A 26,083-nucleotide genomic window follows, 5' to 3' on the forward strand; every position below is an offset into this window, starting at 1 on the left:
TGACAGGCCACGACCTGCCCACTAGGCCTGCCAGCCTCTCAGTGAAACCCACAACAGTGGGAAAGAGGACCTCATGGTTGTATGAATCATGAGGGGACTCACCCAAGCAGTTTCTGCTGTGATCTTCCTGAAAACACCATCCTGGCCACCATGGATGTAGAAGTCTTTACACCAATATTCCACATAAGGATGGACTACAAGCTGTCAAGAACAGTATCCCTGATGAGGCCACGGCACACCTGGTGTCTGAGCTTTGTGACTTTGTCCTCACCCCACAACCATTTCAGATTTGGGGACAACTTATACCTTCAAGTCAGTGCCACTGCTATGGGTACCCGCATGGCCCCACAGTATGCCAACATTTTTATGGCTGACTTAGAACACTTCCTCTGCTCTCGTCCCCTAGCGCCTCTCCCCTATTTGTGCTACATTGATGACATCTTCATCATATGGACACACGGGAAGGAGGCCCTTGAGGAATTCCATCTCGATTTCAACAATTTCCACCCACCATCAACCTCAGCCTGGACCAGTCCACACAAGAGATCCACTTCCTGGACACTACAGTGCAAATAAGTGATGGTCACATAAATGCCACCCTATGCCGGAAACCTACTGACCGCTGTACTTACCTACATGCTCCCAGCTTCCATCCAGGACACATCACATGATCCATTGTCTACAGCCACGCCCTAAAATACAACTGAATTTACTCCAATCCCTCAGACAGAGACAAACACCTACAAGAACTTTATCAAGCATTCTTAAAACTACAATACCCATCTGGGGAAGTGAGGGAACAGATTAACACAGCAAGACAGGTACCCAGAAATCACCTACTACAGGACAGGCCCAACAAGGAAAATAACAGAAGACCACTAGCCATCACGTACAGCCCCCAGCTAAAACCTCTCCAGTACATCAATGATCTACAACCTATCCTGGAAAACGATCCCTCACTCTCCCAGACCTTGGGAGGCAGGCCAGTCCTTGCTTACAGACAGCCCCCCCAACCTGAAGCAAATACTCACCAGCAACTACACACCACACCACAGAAACACTAACCCAGGAACCAATCCTGGAAGCAAACCTCGTTGCCTACTCTGTCCCCATATCTACTCTAGTGACACCATCAGAGGACCCAACCACGTCAGCAACACCATCAGAGGCTCATTCACCTGCACATCTACCAATGTTATATATGCCATCATGTGCCAGCAATGCCCCTCTGCCATGTACATTGGCCAAACCGGACAGTCCCTACGTAAAAGAATAAATGGACACAAATCGGACATCAGGAATGGTAACTTACAAAAGCCAGTAGGAGAATACTTCAATCTTCCTGGACATTCTATAACAGATTTGAAAGTAGCTATACTTGAACAAAAAACTTTAGCAACGGACTTCAAAGAGAAACAGCAGAACTAAAATTCATTTGCAAATTTAACACCATTAATTTGGGCTTGAATAGGGACTGGGAACCGCTGGCTCATTAGAAAAGCAGCTTTGCCTCTTCTGGAATTGACACCTCCTCATCTATTATTGGGAGTGGACTACATCCACACTGATCGAATTGGCCCTTTCAACACTGGTTCTCCACTTGTGAGGTAACTCCCTTCTGTTCATGTGTCAGTATATTTATGTCTGCATCTTTAATTTTCACTCCATGCATCTGAAAAAGTGCAGTTTTTACCCACAAAAGCTTATGCTCAAATAAATCTGTTAGTCTTTAAGGCGCCACCAGGCTCCTTGTGGTTTCTGCTGTGAATGTAGCTTTTGGTTTTAGAACAAATGTTTTCCGCAACTTAATTACACGTAGAAACCATTTTGCAAAGTTTTCAATGCAAACAGCGTTTTACAATGTAGATCTTTGTCATTGACACTTTCCCCAGAAGTGTTGAGAATCCTAATATAACAGCATCCTTCTAGGGCAAGGGAAGAAGGAAGTGAAATTGACTTAAAATGTGAAATTGACCAGATTAGTTTCACTGTCTAAACTGAGGGAAATGCAAAAAAAAAAAAAAAATCAAACAGCATAACTGACAGTAAATAGATTAGATACTCCTGACATTTTTGGTTCCAATAATCTAAGGTATTATTAGCCACACAGATAAGGAGTTAAGCCGAGATTTTCAGAAGAGAAGTGATTTGTATGTCCAACTTGAATCTTCTTAAGGGGCCCTGATTTCCAGGAAGAGCTGAGCATCCATCCTCTGGGGAAAAAAAACAAACAAAAAAAACAAACAAACAGGCTTTGCTATGGCATCTCAAATGGGGCACCCAAAATCTGAGACTCTCAAGTCACTTTGGAAAGCTTTAGCCTAATTATTTTCTCACAGATGAGTTTTATCCCTTTAACAAAATAGAAATCTCACAGAGAGGAGGCCTATTAGTAGAAGATGTGAAGACGAGGCAGCCTGGTTTGGGGAGCAGGGTAGTTCCCAGCATGCCCTGGCTCAGGTGCAGCTACTCTCATGATCATTTGGGGGGAGCAGAGCCCTGTAGCTATAGCAGTAGAGCTATCCTACTAGTGGGATTTTAGGAGACATTTCTCTGCTTCCTCTCATCGCAAGTCCTGGGCATCAGTCATGTTTCAGGGGCTTCACATCCACACATCCCCCCTTTCAGGGTATGCCAGTGTTCTTCTGCATAGCCAACATCCAGACGGGGACACACTGCTCAGGGAAGCCCTCCTGCCTCTCCTGCTGCAGGATGATGAGTCCGCTTTTCTCAACAAGGCTCCGAAGGATGCTCAGGTCTCGGATCACGCTGCTGTCCAATGGGTCCAGGATACAGCCTTCCCGGGCCACGTTGTCCTTGAGAATGACAACGCCATTATCCTTCAAGCCATTTTGACACCGGATAAGAAACTCCAAGAGATCTTTATCGGTCAGGTATCCTATAGGTGAAGAGACAGAAATGGGTTGTGGTTCACCATTCTAGTGCATCTGATTGGACTCATCTCAGCTGGGGCTTGACTTCATCAGCTTATTTATACTCCACTTATTTGAGGCAAAGTAACTAACAGAAGTGTTTCTCAGGGTGAGAGCAGGAGACTGGGACTCATAGGACACCGGGTTTTCTTCCTTATACCAGCACTCTTTTGCTGGCATAAGCTGCATCTACACTAGGAAGGTTTGGTATAGCAATGCCACCAAACCTTTTCTAATGTAGACTAGGCCTTACACTCTCAGATGTTGTGTCTTGGGAGCAGGCCATTGGGTCAACATGCCATTGGAGGTGTTTTTAAAGAGTTAATCGTTCACATGCAAGGGTGCACCAAATGCACTGAAATCACCCAACCATCAAATCTAAGAGATGATCTGAAACAGGTCACTTCCCATTCCATAAACATGAATCAATGTGATTAAACCTATTTCATTTTGTTTCATTTAGCAAAACTTCTCATTAAAACGCTCACAGTCATGCCATGTTCCTATTTAGAATGAAGTTGATCTAGATTCCCTGCCCCATGAGCCACTTTGTTCTCCCTACAGCTTTAATTTCTTAACTTTGCTCAGATTTGGGATGGGACATGGTAGCTAGCATGTTAATGTCCCAGGCTTGTGCTTTTGATTTGGCCCTAAGCAGTTAAGGACACCCTTGAATTTGCCATTTTCTTGTTGCACTCAGCTGCCAGCAGGGGCACTTGAAGCTGGACGATCCAAAGAGTTTGGACAACCTTACTGCCTCTTTATTTCACACACAGCAGGTATTTGAGAAGCCTGACACCCTGTCCTCTTTCCTGGCAAGCACGGTTCACTCCACAGCATTTGCAGGTAAGATAATAACACAGCCACTTGTGTTATAGGTACAGCTGATAGAGCCATCTATACTTAAGTTAGCCTAAGAGTTTCCATTATAAGACCCTGTTTTCAGTTGCTTCTAACTTTGCCAAACTTAACCATTTGGGTTAAAATATTCCATGTCATGTGTCTGCCACAGAGTGAATTTTTTTTAAGTTTCTGCAAAAATGGTTCAGCCATTTCCAAAACCAAGTTTAGGGAAAAATCTGATGTTTTTCCCATGTTAAAAAATGTGTACAAATGTTTTGTTACACAGCTCTAATGCCCCCCATGCTGTGAACCAGAGTCACAGGGTTTTTTTTTTTTTTTTTAATAGATTCATAGAGATTACAAAGCCACAAGGGACCATTGTGGTCATCTAGTCTGACCTTCAGTATAACACAGGCCAGAGACCTTCCCCAAAATAATTCCTAGAGCAGATCCATTAGAAAAAACACCCAATTCTGATGTAAAAATGATCAGTGATGGAGAATCCACCTGACTCTTGGTAAAGCCACACTGACCAGGAATCAAACTCAGCTCAATGGTTGGAAGGTAACTATACACTCAACTATACCACCACCTGAACTGGCCCCTTTAATGGAATTCAGACCATAGCATGAGCCCCTTTAAGGGAGAGGGCCTCAGTCCTGTGACTGAATAGGTGTGCCCTGGCTAGGGCTGATTACAGGGCAGGGTAGCACCTGGGGTCAGAAGACATATAAGGAGGCTTGAGAGCCAGGAAGGAGAGAGAGGCCAGAAGCAGGGTGTCATGGGTGGTGGGAACTCCAGAGCCCCAGGGAGTGCTCCTGTGGCCATTGTCCTGTATAAGGGGCAGGGAACTGGGAGAGAACAGAGGATGAAGGAAGCCAAGGGCCTGCAGAGCAGTAGTGGGGACTTACCTGCAATCTCTGTGAGTGCTGGGGTGAAGGAAGGCCTAGAGGGCCCTGTGGTTTCAGTCCCATACACAGAGCAAGGAAAGAACCCAGATGGGGTGTGAGCCCTTCTCTAACCCCAGGGTGGCTGCTGTTTGCATTGTTGCTTTGTTTGAGTCTTTGAACTCCATTAGCGGATGATAGGGACAAACCAAGGAACCCTCCCCTTGAAGGAAGATTGGGGACTGAGGGAGAAGTAAGTGACAAAAGGCGGCAGAGCCAGAGGTATTTGGAGTTACAATATGGGTCTTTGCTATATGCCTTTGAGACATGTATAATGATAAATTACTCCATGACAAGGGTGTTCTCAGCCCAAGGGAGTGTTGGAGTAGGGTGACCAGATAGCAAGTGTGAAAAACCGGGACAGGTGTGGGAAGTAATAGGTGCCTATATAAGAGAGAGCCCCAAATATCAGGACTGTCCCTATAAAATTGGGACATCTGGTCACCCTAGTTGGGAGGAAAACTGAGGCCAGGTGTCTGCGGGGCACCTTCCTTCCTTGCGAGGGCGCTTGAGGAGGGCCTAGCCTAATACCACCAGGAACGTGAAATTTGGCAGCTAAATTCTTTGCAGAGTTCATCTGCACTGAACCTGCTCCATCCTCGACCTGTCCCCCTCACTCCTCCCCTCAGCTGATCCGCCTCCTAAGTAAACCCACACACACACACACGTTGTGGAACTAACGTGACATTTTCTACAATCCCATTGTTCACTCTGCAGGAGTATTCTGACCGCTAAATCTTAACAGTAGATTTAAGCATACATTTAATCTCTGCAAAACACGATGTGTTTAAACAAAGGCAATACAGACATGGCTGAGTTCTGACCACCTAAAGGATTGAATCATATGGGGAAAATGTATTCCCTTCCCTGACCCTGTGTCTGTCTGGTATATTTTGATTGTAAGCTCTTCAGGGCAGAAAACATCTAATGCACTGTGTTTGTACAGCACCTAGCACAATGGAGCTCCATTTTGCTTGTCCTTAGGCACTACCATAATAAACATGATGACCAGACTATGATGTGCCAGACCAACAGTGACTGAGCATGCTCCTTTCCAAGGCTGCAGAGGTGCAACAGTATTTTCCTGCAGTTGCTCCTCCTGGCAGCTGGGGACTGCTATGGTGCACTAGAACTGAAAAAAGGAAATTGTATCAAATATCAGGGGGGAGCCATGTTAGTCTGTATCCACAAAAACAAGGAGTCCGGGGGCTCCTTAAAAGACATGGAGTGAAATGCATCAGATGAAGTGGGTTCTAGCCCATGAAAGCTTATGCCCAAATGAATCTGTTAGCCTTTAAGGTGCCACCGCACTCCTTGTTTTTGTATCTTCTGTGTTCTCAATGCCGCACCTGTGCCAGTGCCTATGCCCAGGCAATCTTAATTCAGGCATTTCCTAACTTTTGAGTACCTGACTTTGCAACCTCAACATTCTTTGAACATGTATTTTAATGTTTAATATATAAACGGTGAACTAACCTGAAACCCACTGTATCCAGATGACATCATATTTTTGGGGGGCTGGAGTGAATTCCTGGAGGCTGTAGCAATAGTACGTCTTTACTCTGTCCTTCTTGCCCTGTAAATAGTTCTGGGCCTCAGCCAGGAAATTCTCCATCATATCCACTAGTTCCACGCTCTTGAAAACTGGCAAGAGGACATGCTTAGTGACCCGTCCAATCCCAGAACCGCAGTCGAGGGCATGCCCTGTGCCAGCTTTTCCAGGACCCTGCGGAGTACAAGAAAACCATTTAAAAGCCAGAAATAGCACCACCAGGAGGATCGCTGGATCACTCAATTAGTCCATCAAATCCACTTTCTTGCCTCCATCATAATTTTATACTTGACACTGAAAAGGAAACGCTGCATTGTGCACATAGTTGGTTTTGCAGTGCTGTACAGAATTTGATGGTAGTGTCAGCACAGATGGAAATTCTCTCCTGTCCCCTGCTGCAATCAGCTTACAGTCTAATGTATGAGCTCCGACTAAGCTTAACATGCAAACCCAAAAATATCATTACCAGACAGAAAATCATCCAGATGATTAACTCTGTGATCCCCAGTGGCAGGGAGTTTCACAGGTGGCCTGCATTTACTGGTCATTAACTTCATGGCATGCCTTTTTGGTTTTGGTCAGTGGGACAGGGTCTTGTACTAAACTCTTAACTTGAATGGCTCTATCAAGTTCCCCTGTGGGGGCTTGTCTATATTATAGCACTTTATCATGTTCAGGCATGATTGGGAAGAATCAAGTTAGCTGACAAGATTGGCCACAAATGACCATCAACAGGATATTTACAGTGTTGTGGTAGCTGTGTTAGTCCCAGGATATTAGAGAAACAAGGTGGATGAGGTAATATCTTTTATTGGACCAATTTCTGCTGGTGAAAGAGACATGCTTTCAAGTCCTGTGTAGCTCAAAAGCTTGTCTTTTTCACCAACCAAAGATGGTCCAATAAAATATATTACCTCATCCACCTTGTCCATCAACAGGATAGTAAAATGTTGGAGGGGGCCATGTCTCCCTCCAGTCGCTACGCCCCTGCCTTGGGAAAAATCACCCAACCTGTCTGTGCTCAGTTTACCCATCTGTAGGTAACCATATTTGCATACAGCGTAGAAATGCTGGAAGGCCTAATTAAGGAATGTTTAAGTGACATGTCCCTGACAATAGACTAGAACTTGGGACCTCCTAAATCCCAGCCCTGTGTTCATTCCTACAAAGCAGGGCATCTTTTGCCTGGCACAATGGTGAACATAATGCTTTCACAAGTCCTTAGTCTTCCTAAAACATTCACCCATTTCATAAAGTCCTTGCAAGTTCAGGTCTCAGCTATTCACACCTACCCATCCACCAAAACCAACCCGTCACAAAACCAACCCACCCCATGGTCCTCTGAAGACAACTAAATCTTAACAGTAGATTTAAGCATACATTTAATCTACTGTTATAAATCATACGATGTGTTTAAACAAAGGCAATACAGGCATGGTTGAGTTCTGACCACCCAAAGGATTGAATCATATGGGGAAAATGTATTCCCCCCCACAAGGTACATAGAATTCAAAAAATGGACAAATTGATTTTGCTGAACGTTTTTTAAAAAAAGTAATCTCTGTACAGAGATTGGACATGATCAATCTCAGCACCACAGGTATGTGTATGAGAAAGTAACAATGAGCTGCTGAAAAAGGATGTTTCTAATAGATGTGTTTCTTGCTTAATTATAGCAGCAGCTTCTATTCTAGCTATACGTGGGCTCTTAAGAACCTGCTGTTTTGCTGTAAAATGGGAATTTTAGCAGTGTGCAGGCATTAACTGTGAGACTGGAACTCCTCCAACCTAATTTGTCTTTAAAGAAAACACATTGGAGACAAATGTAAACACCTTCTCCCCTCTCCTATGTAAGTCAGTGTTGAAATGAAAGCTAAGGGCCAAGGTCATCCCTGCTGTAACTCCATACCTTTCAAAAAAAGATACATCAAGGAAGGATTTGGCTCTATCTGCTTATTAAACAACCTCCTTCAACAAGACTAAGAATAAATCATGTCAGAGGCTTGTATATCATCACTTCTTGGGCCCCCTTTCAATGATTAATTCAGCAGATTATTACGGTCAAAGGACAGTCCCAAGGACGACATCATGGCTATAAATATACCATAAATATGCTGTGCATCTAGTTACATGAGGTAGCTGTAGAATAAACACAGAGGCCTGGAAAGATCTCAGCCATTCACTCTACTGGTCCTGCTTTGTCCATTTCTGAAGATTAATCTGACCTTACTTGCAAGAGTGTGTGTCTGCCCTGCACAAGGTAAACCCAAAATTTTCCACAGGAAAAATCCCTGTTTTCCAACCAGTTCTATCATAGCTTTTTACTGATGCATTCATCAGAACAGATCTAATCTTTCATAGAATCATAGAAGATTAGGGTTGGAAGAGACCTCAGGAGGTCATTTAGTCCAACCCCCTGCTCAAAGCAGGACCAAGACCAACTAAACCATCCCAGCCAGGGCTTTGTCAAGTTGGGCCTTAAAAACCTCAAAAGATGGAGATTCCACCACTTCCCTAGGTAACCCATTCAAATGCTTTGCCACCCTCCTAGTGAAATAGTGTTTCCTAATATTCAACCTAGACCTCCCCCACTGCAACTTGAGATCATTGCTCCTTGTTCTGTCATCTGCCACCACTGAGAACAGCCTAGCTCCATTCTCTTTGGAACCCCCCTTCAGGTAGTTGAAGGCTGCTATCAAATCCCCCCCCACTCTTCTCTTCTGCAGACTAAATAAACCCAGTTCCCTCAGCCTTTCCTCATAAGTCATGTGCCCCAGCCCTCTAATCATTTTTGTTGCCTTCCACTGGACTCTCTCCAATTTGTCCACTCCTTTCTGTAGTGGGGGGCTCAAAACTGGACGCCATACTCCAGATATGGCATCACCAGTGCCGAATAGAGGGGAATAATCACTTCCCTCGATCTGCTGGCCATGCTCCTACTAATGCAGCCCAATATGCTGTTAGTTTTCTTGGCAACAAGGGCACACTGTTGACTCATATCCAGCTTCTCGTCCACTGTAATCCCCAGGCCCTATTCTGCCAGACTGCCACTTAGCCAGTCGGTCCCCAGCCTGTAAGGACTTGCTAATAGGTCACATGGAAATTCACATCAGAGAAGCCAGGTCACAAAACTCCTTCCTTAGGCTGCCTCTTATCTCTGATTCCTTGTAAGGACACTGTCTCATCCTCTGTAAATGTATCTACTAATTTACATACTATTAGATATTGTCCATGCACCTAGTATACAGCATGTAAATGAACATGTCAAATGTTCTTTGGCTAATTAAGAATGTTCTTGGCCTGTGGAGAATGCCTGATCCATGAACTCTTCACTAGCCAAAGAACATTAGTCATTATTCATTTTTGGCTTCTCAGTGCAATATCAAAAACCAAAACATTCTGATTGAAAATGGCACCACACTGCCTCCTGGGAGTTGTGGTTTGGGTACCTTATGCTCCCATTGTCTGTTAGGCAGAGCTGTCTGGCCAGACTTCATCTCTCACGATGCACCATGGCCAGGAGCTCCCTGTGAGGCACCCGCTTCCCTCAGCAAGAGGTGAGAAAGTGGTGTACCATGGAAGATGTAGTCGCACCTGGAAGGCCCACCTCTAGGGGAGAATGTGAGCGTGAACCACCCCTGAACTACAGTTCCCATTAGCCATTGCAGCTCCATTTTTAATCAAAATATTTTGCTTTTCAGCTGAAATGATCTGAATTTCAGGTGCCCTGTATTTTAATGAAAAATCAAAATTTTCCACAGAGAACAGACACTTTTTTGCAAAAAAAAACAAACAAACAAACAAAAAACCTTACTTGAGTTGAAAACCCAATTTTCCATTGTCAAACAGTTTTGCCAGACAGGCTTTTGATCAGCCTTGCTTTAGGATTGTTTGAATGGAAAACACTCTACTGGTTGGTTCCCTCATTCCATCTCGTCCCCTAAGCTGTTATCCTGTAGGAGATGTACATATTCAAGAGCTCTGGCAAGTAGCAGAATGAGGTGCTCATGGAGCTTCCTAGGGTCATGGCAGTATAAAATTAGTCTCTCTGGGGCACTGCCCTAGTGGGGCTCTGGACTCTTGCCATACCCAGTTACCACCATGGGGTTACTCCAGTACAAGCCACACCCTCTTAGTCCTTGTTGTGCGTCCTGCCCTTGTGGGCCCTGCTTGGCTGGGGGGGGGAAGGGGGGGGGGAGCAAAGATGCAGGTTCAACACAAAACAAGCCCCTCCTGAGATCAATGAAAAGCAGAAATGGTGGAGGCACCGCCTTACTTCAGACGTGCCTGGGTAGCCGCCTCAGCCTTTACCTATCGGGTTTGCCCCTGAAGTTCACTGGGCTCCTTGCAGAGCTGGGCACGTTTCTGGAGTGAAGATTCTTCCTGCTGTTTCAGGAGCTACTCCAGCCGCTCCCTTCTCAGGGCTTCCCCCTTGCAGATTGCAGCTTCCTCCTTTTTAAAGCTTTCCTGCTTCCCATGCATGATTGACAGGGTTACCTTAGTGCACAGAGCTTCCCAAGCCCTTTCTCTGTTAGTGCAGAGTTTATACAGCCCATCACAGGCAGCCATGGCAGAGGCTCATGGCATCGCTGCTCAAGGCTTTGGAGGAGTGGAAAGGAATGCAGAGAAGGGCAGTGGCAGAAGAGGGATTGGAACACAGGAACTTTTCCATTACTGCTTCCTGTCTCAGAGGGAAAGCTGCAGGTGAGGAGGGAGGCACTAGAGTTGGTTTTAAAAAAAAAGTTATTTTTCCACAAAAAAAATCATAAAGTTTGTATTTTTAAAAAAATTTGCAATGCAAGTTTGTTGACAAACAAAATTAAAAAGGGGAAATAATTCACTAATCAAAAAATATTTTTGATAAAAATTTTCAGTGTTCAGACACCAAAAACTTCACTGAGAATTGAAAACTTTTATGGCAAAATATTCAATTTCCATTTTGTCATCTAACAACTGGAAAACTTCAACCCAAATGAAAATTGTCCACACACACACACAAGAATCATTTTGGTCAAAAAGCCAATGTTAGTCAAAAAACATTCTGATGACAAGACTTTAGTCAGCTCTAGGAGTAATGGGATGCAGAGAGAAGGCAGAGGATTGGGCCATCAGTGTATTTGGGTTTGGATTCACTATACACCGAGTACAAGGCCAAACTGTTCGGCATTCATTGGATAATAAAATAATGACCATGCCCTATCCTTCAGTGTTCAGATCCAACAAATGAGCCAATAACATCGTGTGGTGGTTAGTGGCCATCCCTCCCTATCAGTCTTAGAGAGAGGCCATGCCCACTCATTATGTTGTGCCTATACATGCAATGCTCAATAAGAGAATTAGCAGTCTCAGGGCTCTGGCCCTCGGGCAGGGCAGAGAAGTAAGCAAAAGCAGGTCATCCGGCCTTAGATGGGTAGGCGGTCATCCCAGGGGTGGGACAACTGCAGGGGGACCCAGACCCACCCTACTCCACCCAGCCCAGGGCCCTGACAGTGGCGGAGGGTTCCGCCACTGGGTGAGTAGCGATTCCACTGTAACACGCTGACCTAGACTCTGGCAACACAACCAGACTCTGGTGTCCCTGGGCTACTTCCTACTACCCCTCCTGAGTGTACCTCCATCTCCTGGGGTTCCTCTGTCCCCCCAGGGTACAAGTACAGTGGTAGTCCCAGTAGCTCCTCCAGGTACTGGTCAGTCAACAGTTCCAGCACCTCTTCTGGGTCCTCAGCACTGTAGAGCTCCAACTCAGGTGCAGGGCTCAGCATCAGGCAAGAAACATCTGCTTCCTTCTCCAGCTCTTGCATAACTAAGCAGCAGGGCCTGCCTTTTAAACTTCCTGTCCTGCCCCTCTGGTTCTGGTCGGGGGTGTGGCTTGCCTGGCTCCATCCACCAGTGGTGGAGAGTGGTTTCTCCCCAACACTCTCAGAGGGAGGCCACGCCCCCTCACTACCCATGGTAATGGGCATCTTATAAATATCTGTGAGAAACGTGAAGATAAGATACAAAAATCCCTATTAGAACCTCTTGTCCCCATCCTGCAAATGGCTGCTTGTGTCTACAGAACATTTTCTAGCACCTTGACATTCTAATTTCAAAAGTCCAAGCAACAAAGCTTCCACTACTTCCCTTGGGAAGTTATTACACAGCCTAATACTGTCAGAAAGACTTTTCTGATATTCAGCCTATAATGTTCCCATTCTTATTTTCATCCCATTATCTCCATGTTATACCCTATGTACCATGCTAAATAATCCCTCTCTCTTAGCAAGTCTCCCTTTAGTCATTACTTGGTCAAGCTAATCTCTTTTAAGCAGTTTTACTTTATCCTCATATACCCTTTCTTCCAAACCACCCTGATAATTCTTACCAGCACTGTTTGAATACTGTTTATTGGTTATATTATTTGATGAAGTGCAGGGCACCTTACTGACTAATGAACTCATTGTATATTTTCTTCTATTACCCAACCAATGGTAGTTTTGTTCCTCTTCTCTGAACTCACTTCATTTTGTCAATATTTTGCTGGTAACCAACTGTCCAGAAGTCAGTGCAATATTCCAGCTGCATTAGCACCACAGCTATACAAAAAGAATTATTATCTCTTTACCCCATTACATTATGCCTTCATATAAGCAGACCGAAATGTAGATTTTTTTTTTCAATCGTATCATCTTGTAAATTCATCTGTAATTTATTGGCCGCTTTCCCCATAGGTCTCTCTTGGTATTACTGTCTCCCAGATTTCACCCTCCCATTAAGTATGAGTCTCTTGGTTTATTTTTATCCACCTGTATTAGCGCATTTTGTACATTTTATTTTGTCTCACTTCTTTACTTCGTGTACTTCTTGTCAGTGTGTTGTGGCCAGGATCCCCACTGACACAGCAGCAGGCCTTCTGCTGCTGCTAGGGCCCCGGGCTGGGATGCAGTGGAATGGGTGGGCCTGCGTCCCCCCTGCCACACTCCTCGTGGGTGGCAGTCTCCCCCTCTCCCTGGTCGCTCAAAGCCAGGAGCCTGGGATTTGCTGTTGAACTATTTGCTCAGTCCCTGTCTGAGGGCCTGAGCCTGTGCCTATTTGTTTGCTGCCAGCCCTGGCCCAGGGCCGGGGCTTATATTGTACTGCTTGCTCAGTCCCTGCCGGAAGGTCTGAGCCATAGACTGCGTATTCCCCAACCCAGCAGAGAGGGTGTAGCAAGGTGGTGTGGTGCCCCACCACCCCGCAGAGGGACGAGCCCTGGCCGAGTCCCCTTACAATGCCCATAACAATGGACCAGCTCAGTGAACGGCGGGACTTTCCGTTCCTCCCTGGCACAGCTGGACTTCAAATGCAGGAGTTCTTGGCTCCCAGGTCTGTAAGCAGTAAACTGGAGTGCACGGCCTCTCAGCCAAAGTATGATGCTACCTTCAGTGAAAAGCAGCAGAGACTTTAAAATACAAGGGACTTGTTAGTCATCAGATTTTATGCGGATCAGAGACGGAGCAAACCCACTGCAACACCACCCAGAATGAGAAGACTGAAATGAAAAATTATTTTGCTACTCTTGATCGCAATTTTGTGATCATTGGTTAGACACTTATTTAATATGAAGGAGCACAACTAACTCTATAAGTGCAGCATGGTCTAGTGGATTGGGCAGTGGTGTGGGAGTCAGGAGACTTGGGTTTGACTTCTGGTACTGATCTCCTCTGTGACCTTGGGCAAATCGCTTCCTCCCATCCCTTGCCTCTTTAGGGAAGGGAGTATTTCTTATTGTGTGTTTGTACAGCACCTAACACCCTGAGGTCCTGATCTGTTTTGGGACCTCTAGGTGTAGTGTACTACTACTAATAATTAATAATTAATTATTATTATTACTAATACATATTTACCAGTTCAGGCAATTCTATTGCACTGACATATTCCCCCAGTAGTTTCTATTGGATACAATATTCTTCCTCAATTCCTGCCCTACATTGCTATGTAGTGTTGTTCTGTGTTGTTAAACTACCACCACTTTCCATCCCAATATATTTAAACCTGATAAAGGAACAGACTACTTTATAGAAAGCCTAATTAACTCATGGATCTCATTGCCCCAAGATATCACTGAGGCCGAAAGCTTAGCAGGTTGCACAAACGTTTAAGACATTGGTATGGATAATGAACACATCCCCAGCCAGGTGCTTTGGAAAATCCCCCTTGACACCCATCTGCATCTTTAGGCACCTACATATCTTTAAAAATCTGGCCCTAAGTGACTGAGGTTAGGAAAAAAAATTCTCTATGGGCAGCTTATTCCATGTTTGCCTAATAGAGGGTGGGATGCGGCACACCCCTATCTCAATCAGGAAATTGCTAACGAGCTCCTCTGGGCTCAACCAGTACTAAATAGGTGCACCTGCAGAGCCTATGCCATGTGTAGGAAATGAGCTTAAAAGGGAGAGTCTGTCACAGGAAAGTGTGGTAACCAGAGGAAGGCAGCTGGGCCTCAGAGGCAGCAATGCTTGCAACAGAGCTGCTAGGAGGAAGATGGCTTGCAAACCTCTGCCACATGCAAGGGCTCTCCAGACCAGGTACAAGCCAACTACAACAGGGAGAGGTTGGAGATAAGCCCTGACCTAGGGTTTAACGACTTCACCTGCATTGACAAGCCAGACTTCTATAGACTCATAGACTTTAAAGTCAGAACGGACCATCATGATCATCTAGTCTGGCCTCCTACACATTGCAGGCCACAGAACCTCACCCATCCACTCCTGTAACAGACTCCTAACCTCTGGCTGAGTTACCGAAGTCCTTAAATCATGGTTTAAAGATCTCAAATTACAGAGAATCCACTATTTACACTAGTTTAAACCTGCAAGTAGCCCGTGCCCCATGCTAGAGAGACTCTTTTGAATGACTCGGAAAGCAAGTGCCCAGTAATTGGAAAGACTTTTAAGAGGGAAGGGTCTCTGAAAAAGCCCTGGACCTAAAAAGGCCCAGCCTATCATGTGGGATGTCTCACAACTTCTTCAGAAACATTTAGAAACAGGCTCTGAGAGAGGCAGGGTAGTGGGCTAGCTGGAATATTAGTCTGATTTGGTATATCATGTCCTACTTTACGGAACGGACCAGGTCTGACCTTGTAGCATTTACACAGGTGAAACTCCTACTGAAGCCAGTGAGACTTTTGCCTATGTACGGCCCCAATCCTACAAATAGAACCACCCCATAACCTCTGTGGAACTCTGGGGTTCTGTGCAAGTGCTTGGGTCCACCTGCATGGCGTGTTTTGCAGGATCAGGCCCTAAGAGCTGAAGAAGGACTGGGCATGATGCATGTGAATTATGAGACATGAGCCCTGCTTCTTGCCAAAGATTGGAGCGGACGACTTACCCCAATAAACTTCCTAAGAAATTCCCTGGAGGATTCAATGTCTGTACTGGACAGCTCGATGTAGTCTCCCATCATGCCCTCTTCTGTCGCTGGCACCTCCCGGTAGAAATGTTTGGCTCTGGCATAAAACTGCATCTCGCCGTTGATCACTTCGCTCGTTAAAGCATAAAGTTTCACTGCAAACAGAAAGTGTATTATTATTTATTTATAATGGGATACTCCATGGTCTGATTGGGTGTCTTATTGGTGTGTGTGTGCACTCATGTAAAATATTTGAATGTGGAAATAAACCAACAATTTGCAAAATTCTCTTCCTAATTAAAGGGATGATTAATTCTGGACTGGCTCCGGCAAGGTGCTGAGATCCATCAACTCGCATTAAAGTCAAGGGGAACTGAGGCCGCTCAGCACCTTCCAGGGTCAGGGCCCATTTTTGTAAATACATCCCTACCTTCCCAGACGGCTCCATGTTAATTCAAAATTGTAGATTTCAGACTTGAGAGCAAACACAATGCAAATTAGACCCATAGAGCCTGTTTGCTACACAGCAAAACCGTGGGTCGCATTAACAGTTGTGCAGTGCCACTTTTTAGACTATGGGTATGTCTACATGGCAATCAGAGGGATAACTGCGCACACATGGACCTACCTGAGCTAGCTTTGCTCGAGCTAGCTTGAACAGCAATAGCATTGAAGTCCCAACAGTATGAGCCAGTTGCTCAAGTACAGCCCGTGCTGCTGCGGTTTCACTTCTATTGTTGTTTGAGCTGCTTCGATCAAAGCTAGCTTGGGTATGGCTCCATGTGCTGCAGTCACACCTCTGATTGCAGTGTACAGGTACCCCAAGATGAAGCTAATTGGTTTGTACAGTCCAAGGCCCAGCACCCTGTGTAGTTGATTATAAGCGTGCAAAGTCTGTGCCAAGCAGGAGTAAAATGGTCCCACCGATGTGACTGAGTGAAGAATTCTATGACTTTCTGTAATATTTTCTTCCTGCTTGGCACTGGTGTTGGGGTTAATTGCACAGTCCGGCCCTAAATAAGGTGCAAGGTGGTAGCGCATCAATCCCTAAATTTTCATCTGCCACAGATCAAAAAGGAGGAGGGATGTGTAATTGATGAGGGTGACACAATAGGTGCTAGAGTTTGGAGTTTGTGTTTTCATGTTTAGTTTTTAAATGTTTGGGCTCTATATTACTACCACATGGTCTGCTGGTAACCAAGAATAGTAGCTTTGCAGCTGTCTAAGAAATATGAATTCTCAACTTGATATTTGATACTTTTCCCTTTTTCTTTCCTTAACTGAGATCTGTGCTAAATGTTCTGGGCTTTTCGTACTTACCCTTTCTGAGTATTTGTAGGAGCTTACAATCTAAATAAAAGACAAAAGACAACAGACAGAAACAGACAGATAGGAATATGAGGAAACAATGAGATAACATTGGTCAGCATGCGAGAAAGTGGTCTCTGCCTAAGCATTGTCAAGTTTTTTTTTTTTTTGTAGGCATCAATGCAAAGGAGAGTTTTGAGGAGGGCTTTGAAGGCGGATAATGTAGCTTTTTCTTGCATGAAAAAGAGCTGTTCCCAAACATTCCTGTGAATGAAGACCCAATCACACGACTGCCTTTGAATAGCAAGTAACAAGGAGGTAGGGATGAATCTAATGCTGGTACAGAATTGGAACAAATACTCGTGAGCAGTTTGCAGTATGTGGCCAGGCCTACTATAGGTCGTGCATCTCCAATACATGTGCAGCACTGGAAGTGAGCAAGTGCCAAATGTCCGTCTGGTTAGGTACCTTCAGCCACAGTGTAAACACAGATTTCCCTGTAGACTAAATAAATAAAATGAGGGAAAAGGAATGCAGTTTATGTAGCTTGCAACTGTTATGACTTTGTCTTCCGTGTACTGCACCTTTAAATTTCTAAGGAGTCATTGATTATAATTATTGCCTGGGCTTTGAACAGGCAAGTGAGACTGCACTGTGGAGGACCAGAGTAGACCACAACTCACGAATGAGCATGGACTGTATTTACTGAAGGCAAGGAGCCCAGTGGGGAATAAGTGTGTGCTTGCCCATCCTGAGCACCAGAATGACATCCTGGAGGCAAATGAGGGAGGGGCAAAGGAAGCAAAATAGGGAATAATTACCACCAAATTACCACCACTCTGAGCAAAATAGTGCTCTTGGGTTACATATAAGCAGCATGCCAGGGATATCCTTTATCCAACAAAAGCAGCATTACCAGCCCTTCTTGTCATCACCTGCTTAAGCTGACTGCCGAGCGGATACTATTAAAGCTTTAATCCATTACACATTTATGTTATGCCTGAGAAATTTATACCACAAGTGAGTGCTGAGCCCAGCAAGGGTCAAACCCAGGTTTGACACACTCCACTGGTTATTTTCCATATTCCAAAGAAACATTTCACTAAAGGAAGAAAAATCAAGGGAGTGGCAGTGGATCCCCTGCAAATCTTGACCATGGTGATTGTCAGACCCTGGGAAATAGAAGGATCCACTGGCTGTCGTCCATTGCTGCAGGGACTGTTGCCTTCTACTCCTGTATCCCCTTTCTCTGTATACTGCAGCCACTGCTGATGAGGCTAGCGGAACTGAGCCCCAGGATACTCGCTTTACAAGATCTCACTTAAGAGATTCCATTGAGGATTTCTAGAGCAATTTTATTGGGCTTATCAACAGACGGAGTTTCATATTCTGATGGATGGAAAGGAGAGGAATGAACATGCAGCTTGTGCTTCAGGGCTGAGGTTTGTGTGCAAGGGGCAGCACATATCACTGTTCAGAGCAGTAACACTCAAAGTGTGACCCCAATGAAAGGGATCACATGGGAGTGACATGCTGCACGGGATCTCAGATCTTTGGAGTCTGGCCCTGAATTTCTCATGGACCCTCAGCTACACACCACCCTCTGGCTTCCCCTCTCTACGGTCACCACATCCCAGAGGGGCGCAGTTCATGGTTTTGCCCACTCATCAAGCCAACCAGGGATCGTGTCAGATACATTCATGTCATGACTCCCATTGCAGCTAAACAGGAGAGAGACCAAATCTGACAATACCCACTGAGACCACAATAGAAGACTCAGACATAGATGTCGACATAAACTTCTGAGCCAAAAATGGCACTAAAAACTGTCCATTTCGATGTGGAAGGGTTCTCTGCAAAGAAGGCTGAAATGCTATCTGACATGAAAACAGATATTATGTGCTTGCAAGAGACACATGGCAAGGCAACAGCACCAAATACTCCTGGCATGCATATAGCTGCAAACATCAAAAGCAACATTTATGGCGGCACAATACTTTTACGTGACAAAAGACTGGTGGAAAAACACTGCTGTGAAGCACCATGGTACAAAAGCACTTATCATGGCAGCAATTTCTGTTTACAAACCACCAAGTGAACAGTTTGCATGGCCAACTGACCTTCCGCTGCTGTAAAACCATGTCTTGTCCCAGCCGATTTCAACAGTTACATCATCTCGGGATTCCCCAACAAAGGGGAAGAAGTTGAGAAGGGGGTGGCAACTAACAAGTTGACCTTGCTCTATGACTTCAAGGACAAATGTGCCTTCCAAAGCACTGGATGGAACAAGGGGTACAATCCTGATCTAGCTTTTGTGACCCCTGAAAATGCCGGCAACTTCAGAAGGGAGGTTATGGCAATGATAGACCAGCACAAGTGGCAATAGAGGCTGCAGTGCAACCCAAAAACAAAGTACCTGCCAAGATTCTACTTCAGAAAAGCTTCCTGGGAAAGCTTCACCTTTGAACTAATGTATCCATCTGTAGTACCACTCTGATACATGAGCACTATGGCGAACTTCTCTCCCTGGTGTGAAAGTGTGCCCAAAAGTACATCCCTAAGTGATGTTGGAGACTACATATACCTGGGCTTTCAGAACAGGCAAGCCAACAATATAAGAGAGATTCAGAATTGTTTGACCTGGATCCATTCAGTGAAGAAACCAGTGAGCTTATGAGAGAGATTGGAAATGAGCAGCACAACCACTGAAGGGAGCTGACTGAAATGATAGCAAAAAAGAATGGGCCACCATTCGCAAGCTGAACCCCGATGCACAACAACCAAAGCGCGTTGCCGTAGTCTCTCCCAACCAAGCTACACACCAACTCATCCCAACTCACAAACCAGCCCACAAAGCAAAGTATAAAACTAAACAATCAAGCAGGAACTTTGCTAACTCCTCAGACAACAAAGTCCACAATGAGCAGCAGCCATGAAAACCCTGGAAAGGCAGCTAGTCTCGATGATATAGCTAATGAATCATTGCTACACTTTGGGACGAGAGTACAGAAGTGGCTATTTCACTTCTTTGTCGCTATGCAAGTGTTAACGCAGACACCCAGGCTGTGGAGTCAGGCCAAAGGGGTTGCACTACTCAAACCACATAAAGACCCTAACCCTGCAAAGAGTTATTGCCCAATATCCTTACTCTGCTCAACCTACAAACTATATGAGCAGATGATAATAGTTAGAATAGCTCTCATAGAGGAAGAGCAGCTGGCTGATGCCCAGGCTGGTTTCCAACCAGGATATTTATGCTGTGGCCAAGTTGCAAACCTACCTCAATACATTGAAAATGGCTTCAAAACCTGCAAAATTACAGAGGCTGTATTTGTTGATCTGTCAACTGCATATCACATTGTGAACCATCATGCACTGCTGTTGAAATTGGAAAGAAGAGCCGGATAGTCCTGGTCACCTCTTCCCTGCTCAAAAATCGACATTTCTTTGCCAAAATGGATGGTCATAAAAGTTGATGGCTAGCACAATGGGAGGGATTGCCCCAAGGTTCAGTGCTATCACCCTTGCTGTTTAATGTCCACCCAAATGACCAACCAGAATTCCCTGACATGCAAAGATTAATTCGGGCAGATGATCTTTGCATAACTTCCCATGTGGAAAGATTTGATGACACTAAGCGCATTTTAACCAACTCCCTGAGTGTACCTGAAAAATACTGCTGTACTTGGTTCCTGAATGCTAAGCCTAGCAAGACACAAGTGTGCACCTTCCACCTGAAACACCACCAGGCCAAGCAAAACTCCAGATATCATGGGATGATACAATCCTTGAGCACTCTGGATATCTGGAGTACCCTGTGGTCACATTGGACAGAATGCTGACGTTCAAAGAGCACAAGAAGCTGAAAAAGTGAGCTCCAGGAATTGTGCACTCCAGAAACTGGCCAACACAAACAGGACCCCAAAATACTCTGAGCAACCAGTGTTGCCCTGTGTTACTCAGCTGTGGAGTACTGTGCCCAGAATGGTCACACTTGAGCCATGTGCACAGAATTGAAACGGAACTCAGTCTTGTACGATTGTCACATGGACCTTGAAACCAACTCCTATACCGTTGTATACTGTCTCACTGGGATTCCACTGCCATCAGTGAGATGGGATGCCTTCAGTAAAAAGGAGAGACAAAAACAGGTACATGATCCAAGACACTCACTGTGTGGGCACATTCCCTCACCCAAGAGGCTGAATTCCAGGAAGAGCTTTGCCTTTGAAAATCCCTTACCCCAAAAAAACACCATGGAAGGCTGCAGAGTAACAAAATGTCAGGAAGTGCCAGTAACCTTGGAGAACCTGGTTTCTTCAGGACCCAAGCACTGATGTAGAACAAAAACACTGGTGTATGCTAAACCAAGCAAGAGCAGGGGGGCAAAGAGTGGTGACAATATGACCAAGAGGAAGTGAGGAATGACCCCAAATGTGAATGTGGAGAGCCTAGGCAAACATTTGAATACTCCCTGATGTGATGTCCCCTGTCGATATCCTATATTCCCAATGAACTATTCCAGATAAAAGGACAATACCAGCTCTTGGGTGCAGTTTTGGAGTGACAAGCTTTGATGATGATCAAACCAACCACAGCTCCTTTCATGTTAGTCCTCCCCTTCTGTGCATGTAGGGAAGGTCATAACCTACAATTTGATCAGGCTGATTGCTATGGAACAATTGATTAGAAGTGAATGAGGAAGTGTATTTGCTGATCCAATGTTTTATTGCAGTGTAGCTGTAAAATGGGATCCAGCATCCAGGCCAGGATCCCAGGCCCCTTAGCCTCAGAGATGTGAAGGGCTGTAGCTGTTTTTCATGTGTAGAGTTTTCAGAGGTAAATAGCTTTCCTAGTCATATAGCTACTTTTGGGGTGTGAGAAATGTTTCGAATGAAGTAGCATTTTTCTATACATTCTTGGTCTCCAAGTTGAAGCTGCTGGCAAGGATTCCAAGCAGCGATGGTTATGAAGTACTCACTAGAAAGCAGACTGAGATCAGAAATTCATTTTGCAAAGGTCACTGAACAGTTATCAGATGTTAGTGATTTGTAGTCAGTACCAACATGGTCTGGATGCAAAGTGGTGGCCAAGAGATGAATTCCAAGCCTGTGAGCTAGACCAATGAACGTTTACCTAAACTCTTTGCCGTTGCAAAGTCCAAATTGTCACTCCTATTCTTTTCTTAGGTATCAATTTAGGAGTTTCTTTCCCAAACTTCTGAAGGGCCCTTGCTCTGGTCAAAGAAATGGTAGCAACCTAGTGTTGGAGGCATTCCTGCTCTCAGACATAATATCTCATATTTCTTAGCTGTGGGGTTCACTCATCTAAAATTTTGTGATGGGAACAGAAGTTTGCATTTGTGAGCCTGTCTTTGTGACTCAAACCGATTTCTGTGAGACAGTGAACCAGTTCAGTTGTGTCCATTCAGCTGAGCCCCCACTTTAAAATGCATCATGTGGCCAATGCTTGGTGCATCAGTTTTAAACACACATTTGAGAATCCCGGGTGAATTTCACCCCTGTGTAGCAGACCGGCACAAGACTAGGGGCCACTTAAGCCCTTTTTTGTCCAAAGGTAAAGTTCATCCCCAAAGAACCAATTTTACATAGAGACCTGGGGCTCATGGTCCAGAATATTTAGACCTACAAACTGACAGCATTTTGTTTTCTTTGCAGTGGATCACACTTCCTCAGCACCAGGGGGTGCTAGAGCAATCTGTATAGTGGGAGTGCTGAGAGCCATTGAACCAAGCTGTAAACTCTGTATATGATGGAAACCACTTCAAGCCAGGAGGTGCTGCAGCACCCCTAGTTCCAGCACCTATGCTCAGCATTAAGGCCCCGATCCAGCAAAACGCTTAAGTATTTTCATAAATGTAAGTATCTGAGTAGTTCCATTGAAGTCCACAGGTCTGCTCATGTGCTTAACGTTATATACTCACTTAAGTGCATTCTTAAATTGGGGCATAAATTCACTCCCATAATGTATTTATACAAAGAAAAAAAGTGCTATTTTTGGCTGGAAAAATGGCATGCTGATTTCTTGTAAATTGGCTAGACACTGAATATGCTCAGCTCACATGTAACACTAGGGTGAGATTCTATGCTGCACCTCTCTGAGGTCCAGAACAGGACATATAGCCCAGGGTGAATGACGGCTAACTTTAAACCAGCTTTGCACCTTCCTGACCCTAGGCTGCTCTAACCTTGAAATGGGACTACTTATGCAAAGCTAGGTGCATGCTTAAGGCCTTGCTAAATCAGGGGCTTCGTCATGTTGTGTAATATTGAGGTTAAAGAAGAGAGACCTGGATCTAACCACAGATGCTGTGACTCAGACTTAGACTGTTTTACATGGGGTGCTATGTTCTCCATGGAACTGAACTTGAAACAGTAATACTATCCTGGCTTTTGGAGCTGCCACATGCTTCCCAGCCCACCACTCATCTCCTTGCTCAGAGACACAGCAGAAAGAGTTGCTAAATTGGACAAACTGACAGTAAATTGACAAATTGGAAAGGGGTTAGAAAAGAGCTACAAGAATGATTCAGGGACTAGGAAAGCTGCTTTACAGTGAAAAACAAAGGGAGCTCCATCTATTTAGCATAACTAAGGCCTGGTCTACACTGGGCGGGGGGGGGGGGGGGAATCGATCTAAGATACGCAACTTCAGCTACGAGAATAGCGTAGCTGAAGTCGACGTATCTTAGATTGACTTAGAATCACTTACTTCGCGTCCTCGTGGCGCGGGATTGACGGTCGCCGCTCCCCCGTCGACTCTGCTTCGGCCTCTCGCTGTGGTGGAGTTCTGGAGTCGACGGTAGAGCGATCAGGGATCCGATCCGGCGGGTAGTGTAGGCATGGCCTAAGAGGTGATTTGGTCAGTCTGCAGATATATTTGTGGGGAGAAGATACCTGATGGCAGAGAGCTCTTCAGCTTAGCAGACAAAGGGATAACCAACCCGACAGCTGGACGCTGACGCTAGACAACCAGCTAGACACGAGACACGATACTGGAAACAAGGCACAATTTTTTTTTAACAGTGAGGGTAATTAATCATTGGAACAACTTACCTAGGGACCGGGTGGATTCTCCCATCACTTGATAACTTTAAATCAAGAGGTTGCCCTTCTAAAATATATGTTGTAGAAGTTATGGGCTTGATGCAGGAATCACTGTGTGAAACCCTGTGGCCTGTGCTATACAGGAACTCAAACTAGATGATATAATGATACCTTGAGGCCTTAAAATCTAAGAGTCTATTCATAGTTATTTTGGACAACTAAACAGTCAGAAATTTGGCTGAGTTTCTAATACCTTGCACTTATTTTCAGAACAAAGGGAAGGACTAGCATTGTAATGGACTTTTAGGAATTATGTAAGGCTATAACTAAGAAGATCTTTCTTTTTTATTGAGATTCCCCACAACCTTCTTACCCATTCCCTCTCATCCTCTCAGAATGACTAGGGTGAAGTGAATTTATCTTCTATGGGACACTTCAGATGGTTGCACTTTTTGTTTGTCTGTTTAGCAGCTCTATAAAAATAGTGCAAAACACAGAACTACCTCCACTCTCTAAGAGACCTATAAATGCCTTGATCTTTAACAGAATTCCCCCTGGTGTCAATGGCAGGTGCACATGTTCAGCAAAGGTGATCTGTTGCCTGTGAATGTGGAGGAAGCCCTCAAGAACAAATGCCCTGCCAATAAGATAAACAAGATGTGACCTGAAAGGTTCTTTCTATCTCTAACTGATGTGATTCTAACATTAAGCATAGCCTGCAGTATGCAGCTGGCAAAGTGACCATCTTAAAATAATACAGTCCTAAGTCAAAACCTGGCTTCTTTTTGATTGTCATCAGGACAATTGTGGCTTTTTGGAATTGGAGTAGGACATCCTAAACCTTACATATTCGGGGCCAGACATTTCAGTAGAGCTCAGATCCTATTTCAGCACTATTTCCTAAAAAAGTAGCTCGGCACTTAGCATTCAGCAGCTCCTGTCGAAATCTGGCCATAAATTAACCCTTCCTTCCAGAAGTACTTTGAAACTAAATAAATAATTGGATTGAGTGAATTGTGGGAGAGATTTAGGATAACAAACTCTTGATAACAGACCCACCCAGCATTGTTTCGCAAGCACCTTTCCACTCTGCAAAGCAAGACTTGGATCAAAGATATGGACATCTGGAAAGATAACAAATATGGACATTTGACAGCCAGAAAGCAAAGCATGTCTGCTCCAGTTTTTTTTCTCTCTCTCTCTCCCTCTCTCTCTTTCGCACTCACACACAATGCAGCTTCTCATCCTTAAACTCACAACACATTTTTTATTTTAACTGTAAATGGAAAAAAAATAGCATTAACTGCATCTGCAAGCAAAGTAGATATCATCTGCCAATCCATCTATTTCTGTGGTGCTTATCATTGTGGCACCAAGATACAATAAACTGTGATGCCAGATCAGTGGTAGCTGAAGGATAGAACAGACTGGCTTGTATAGCACCTTATTGTCTGTGCTAGGGCTTAGCAGAGCTATTTATCATTATTATCAATTTATTTGTATTCTGGTAGCTTGCACAATGCACTAGGCACTGTCTACAAACAGACACACACAGAGAACTCACCGAGGGGAAGCTGCTCCAGCAGGTAGAGGTAACTCTGAAAGAAATCACTTCGTATGGCTTTGTGCAGGATAAAAGACATGCTGTGCCGACAGAGCTCCTCGTCCGTCTTGCGCCAGCGTGACTTAAAGGCTAAATGGGCTCCCTTACCATCCATGGTGATGATGGTTTATGGGCTGTTTGAGGGGGGTGGGTGGGAATTGCTTGGATTGTGGTCTGAGCAGTACCTGTCATTTCCAAGAAGCTGAGAGTGTCATTTAAACTGGGGCAGTCCTCTGTCATTCTATATTGGAGGGAGGGGGAATGTCTGGGAATGGAGCCGGGGAAAGTGCTGGCTCTTAGCACTTGCTCAGAATAATCTCTCCCGTGTCACCCTCCTAACCTAGCAGCTGCTGGAAAGTTCTAAAAACCCAAACCGGGATATTGCTTAGCCAGGGTAAAAGTATATGTACTCCCAGAGGGATAGCTCTAATTTGATTAGTTTTTAAAATCTCTTT

The 26,083-nt window shown here is 44.8% G+C and overlaps 1 protein-coding gene across 1 annotated transcript; it reads right to left on the reverse strand.

Annotated features, from left to right (window-relative positions):
- Positions 1–1,628: 1,628 nt before the first annotated feature.
- On the reverse strand, positions 1,629–25,743 carry NTMT2 (N-terminal Xaa-Pro-Lys N-methyltransferase 2). The gene is made up of 4 exons (XM_007061189.3): positions 25,590–25,743; positions 15,630–15,805; positions 6,200–6,449; positions 1,629–2,899 (listed from the first exon to the last, which is right to left on the reverse strand). Exons 1-4 carry the CDS (start codon positions 25,741–25,743, stop codon positions 2,625–2,627), a joined length of 855 nt encoding a protein of 284 aa, XP_007061251.2. The 3' UTR covers positions 1,629–2,624.
- Between the last annotated feature and the right edge of the window lie 340 nt (positions 25,744–26,083).

This window comes from Chelonia mydas, chromosome 8 (assembly GCF_015237465.2).
Source record: "Chelonia mydas isolate rCheMyd1 chromosome 8, rCheMyd1.pri.v2, whole genome shotgun sequence".
Taxonomy (NCBI): Eukaryota; Metazoa; Chordata; order Testudines; family Cheloniidae; genus Chelonia; species Chelonia mydas.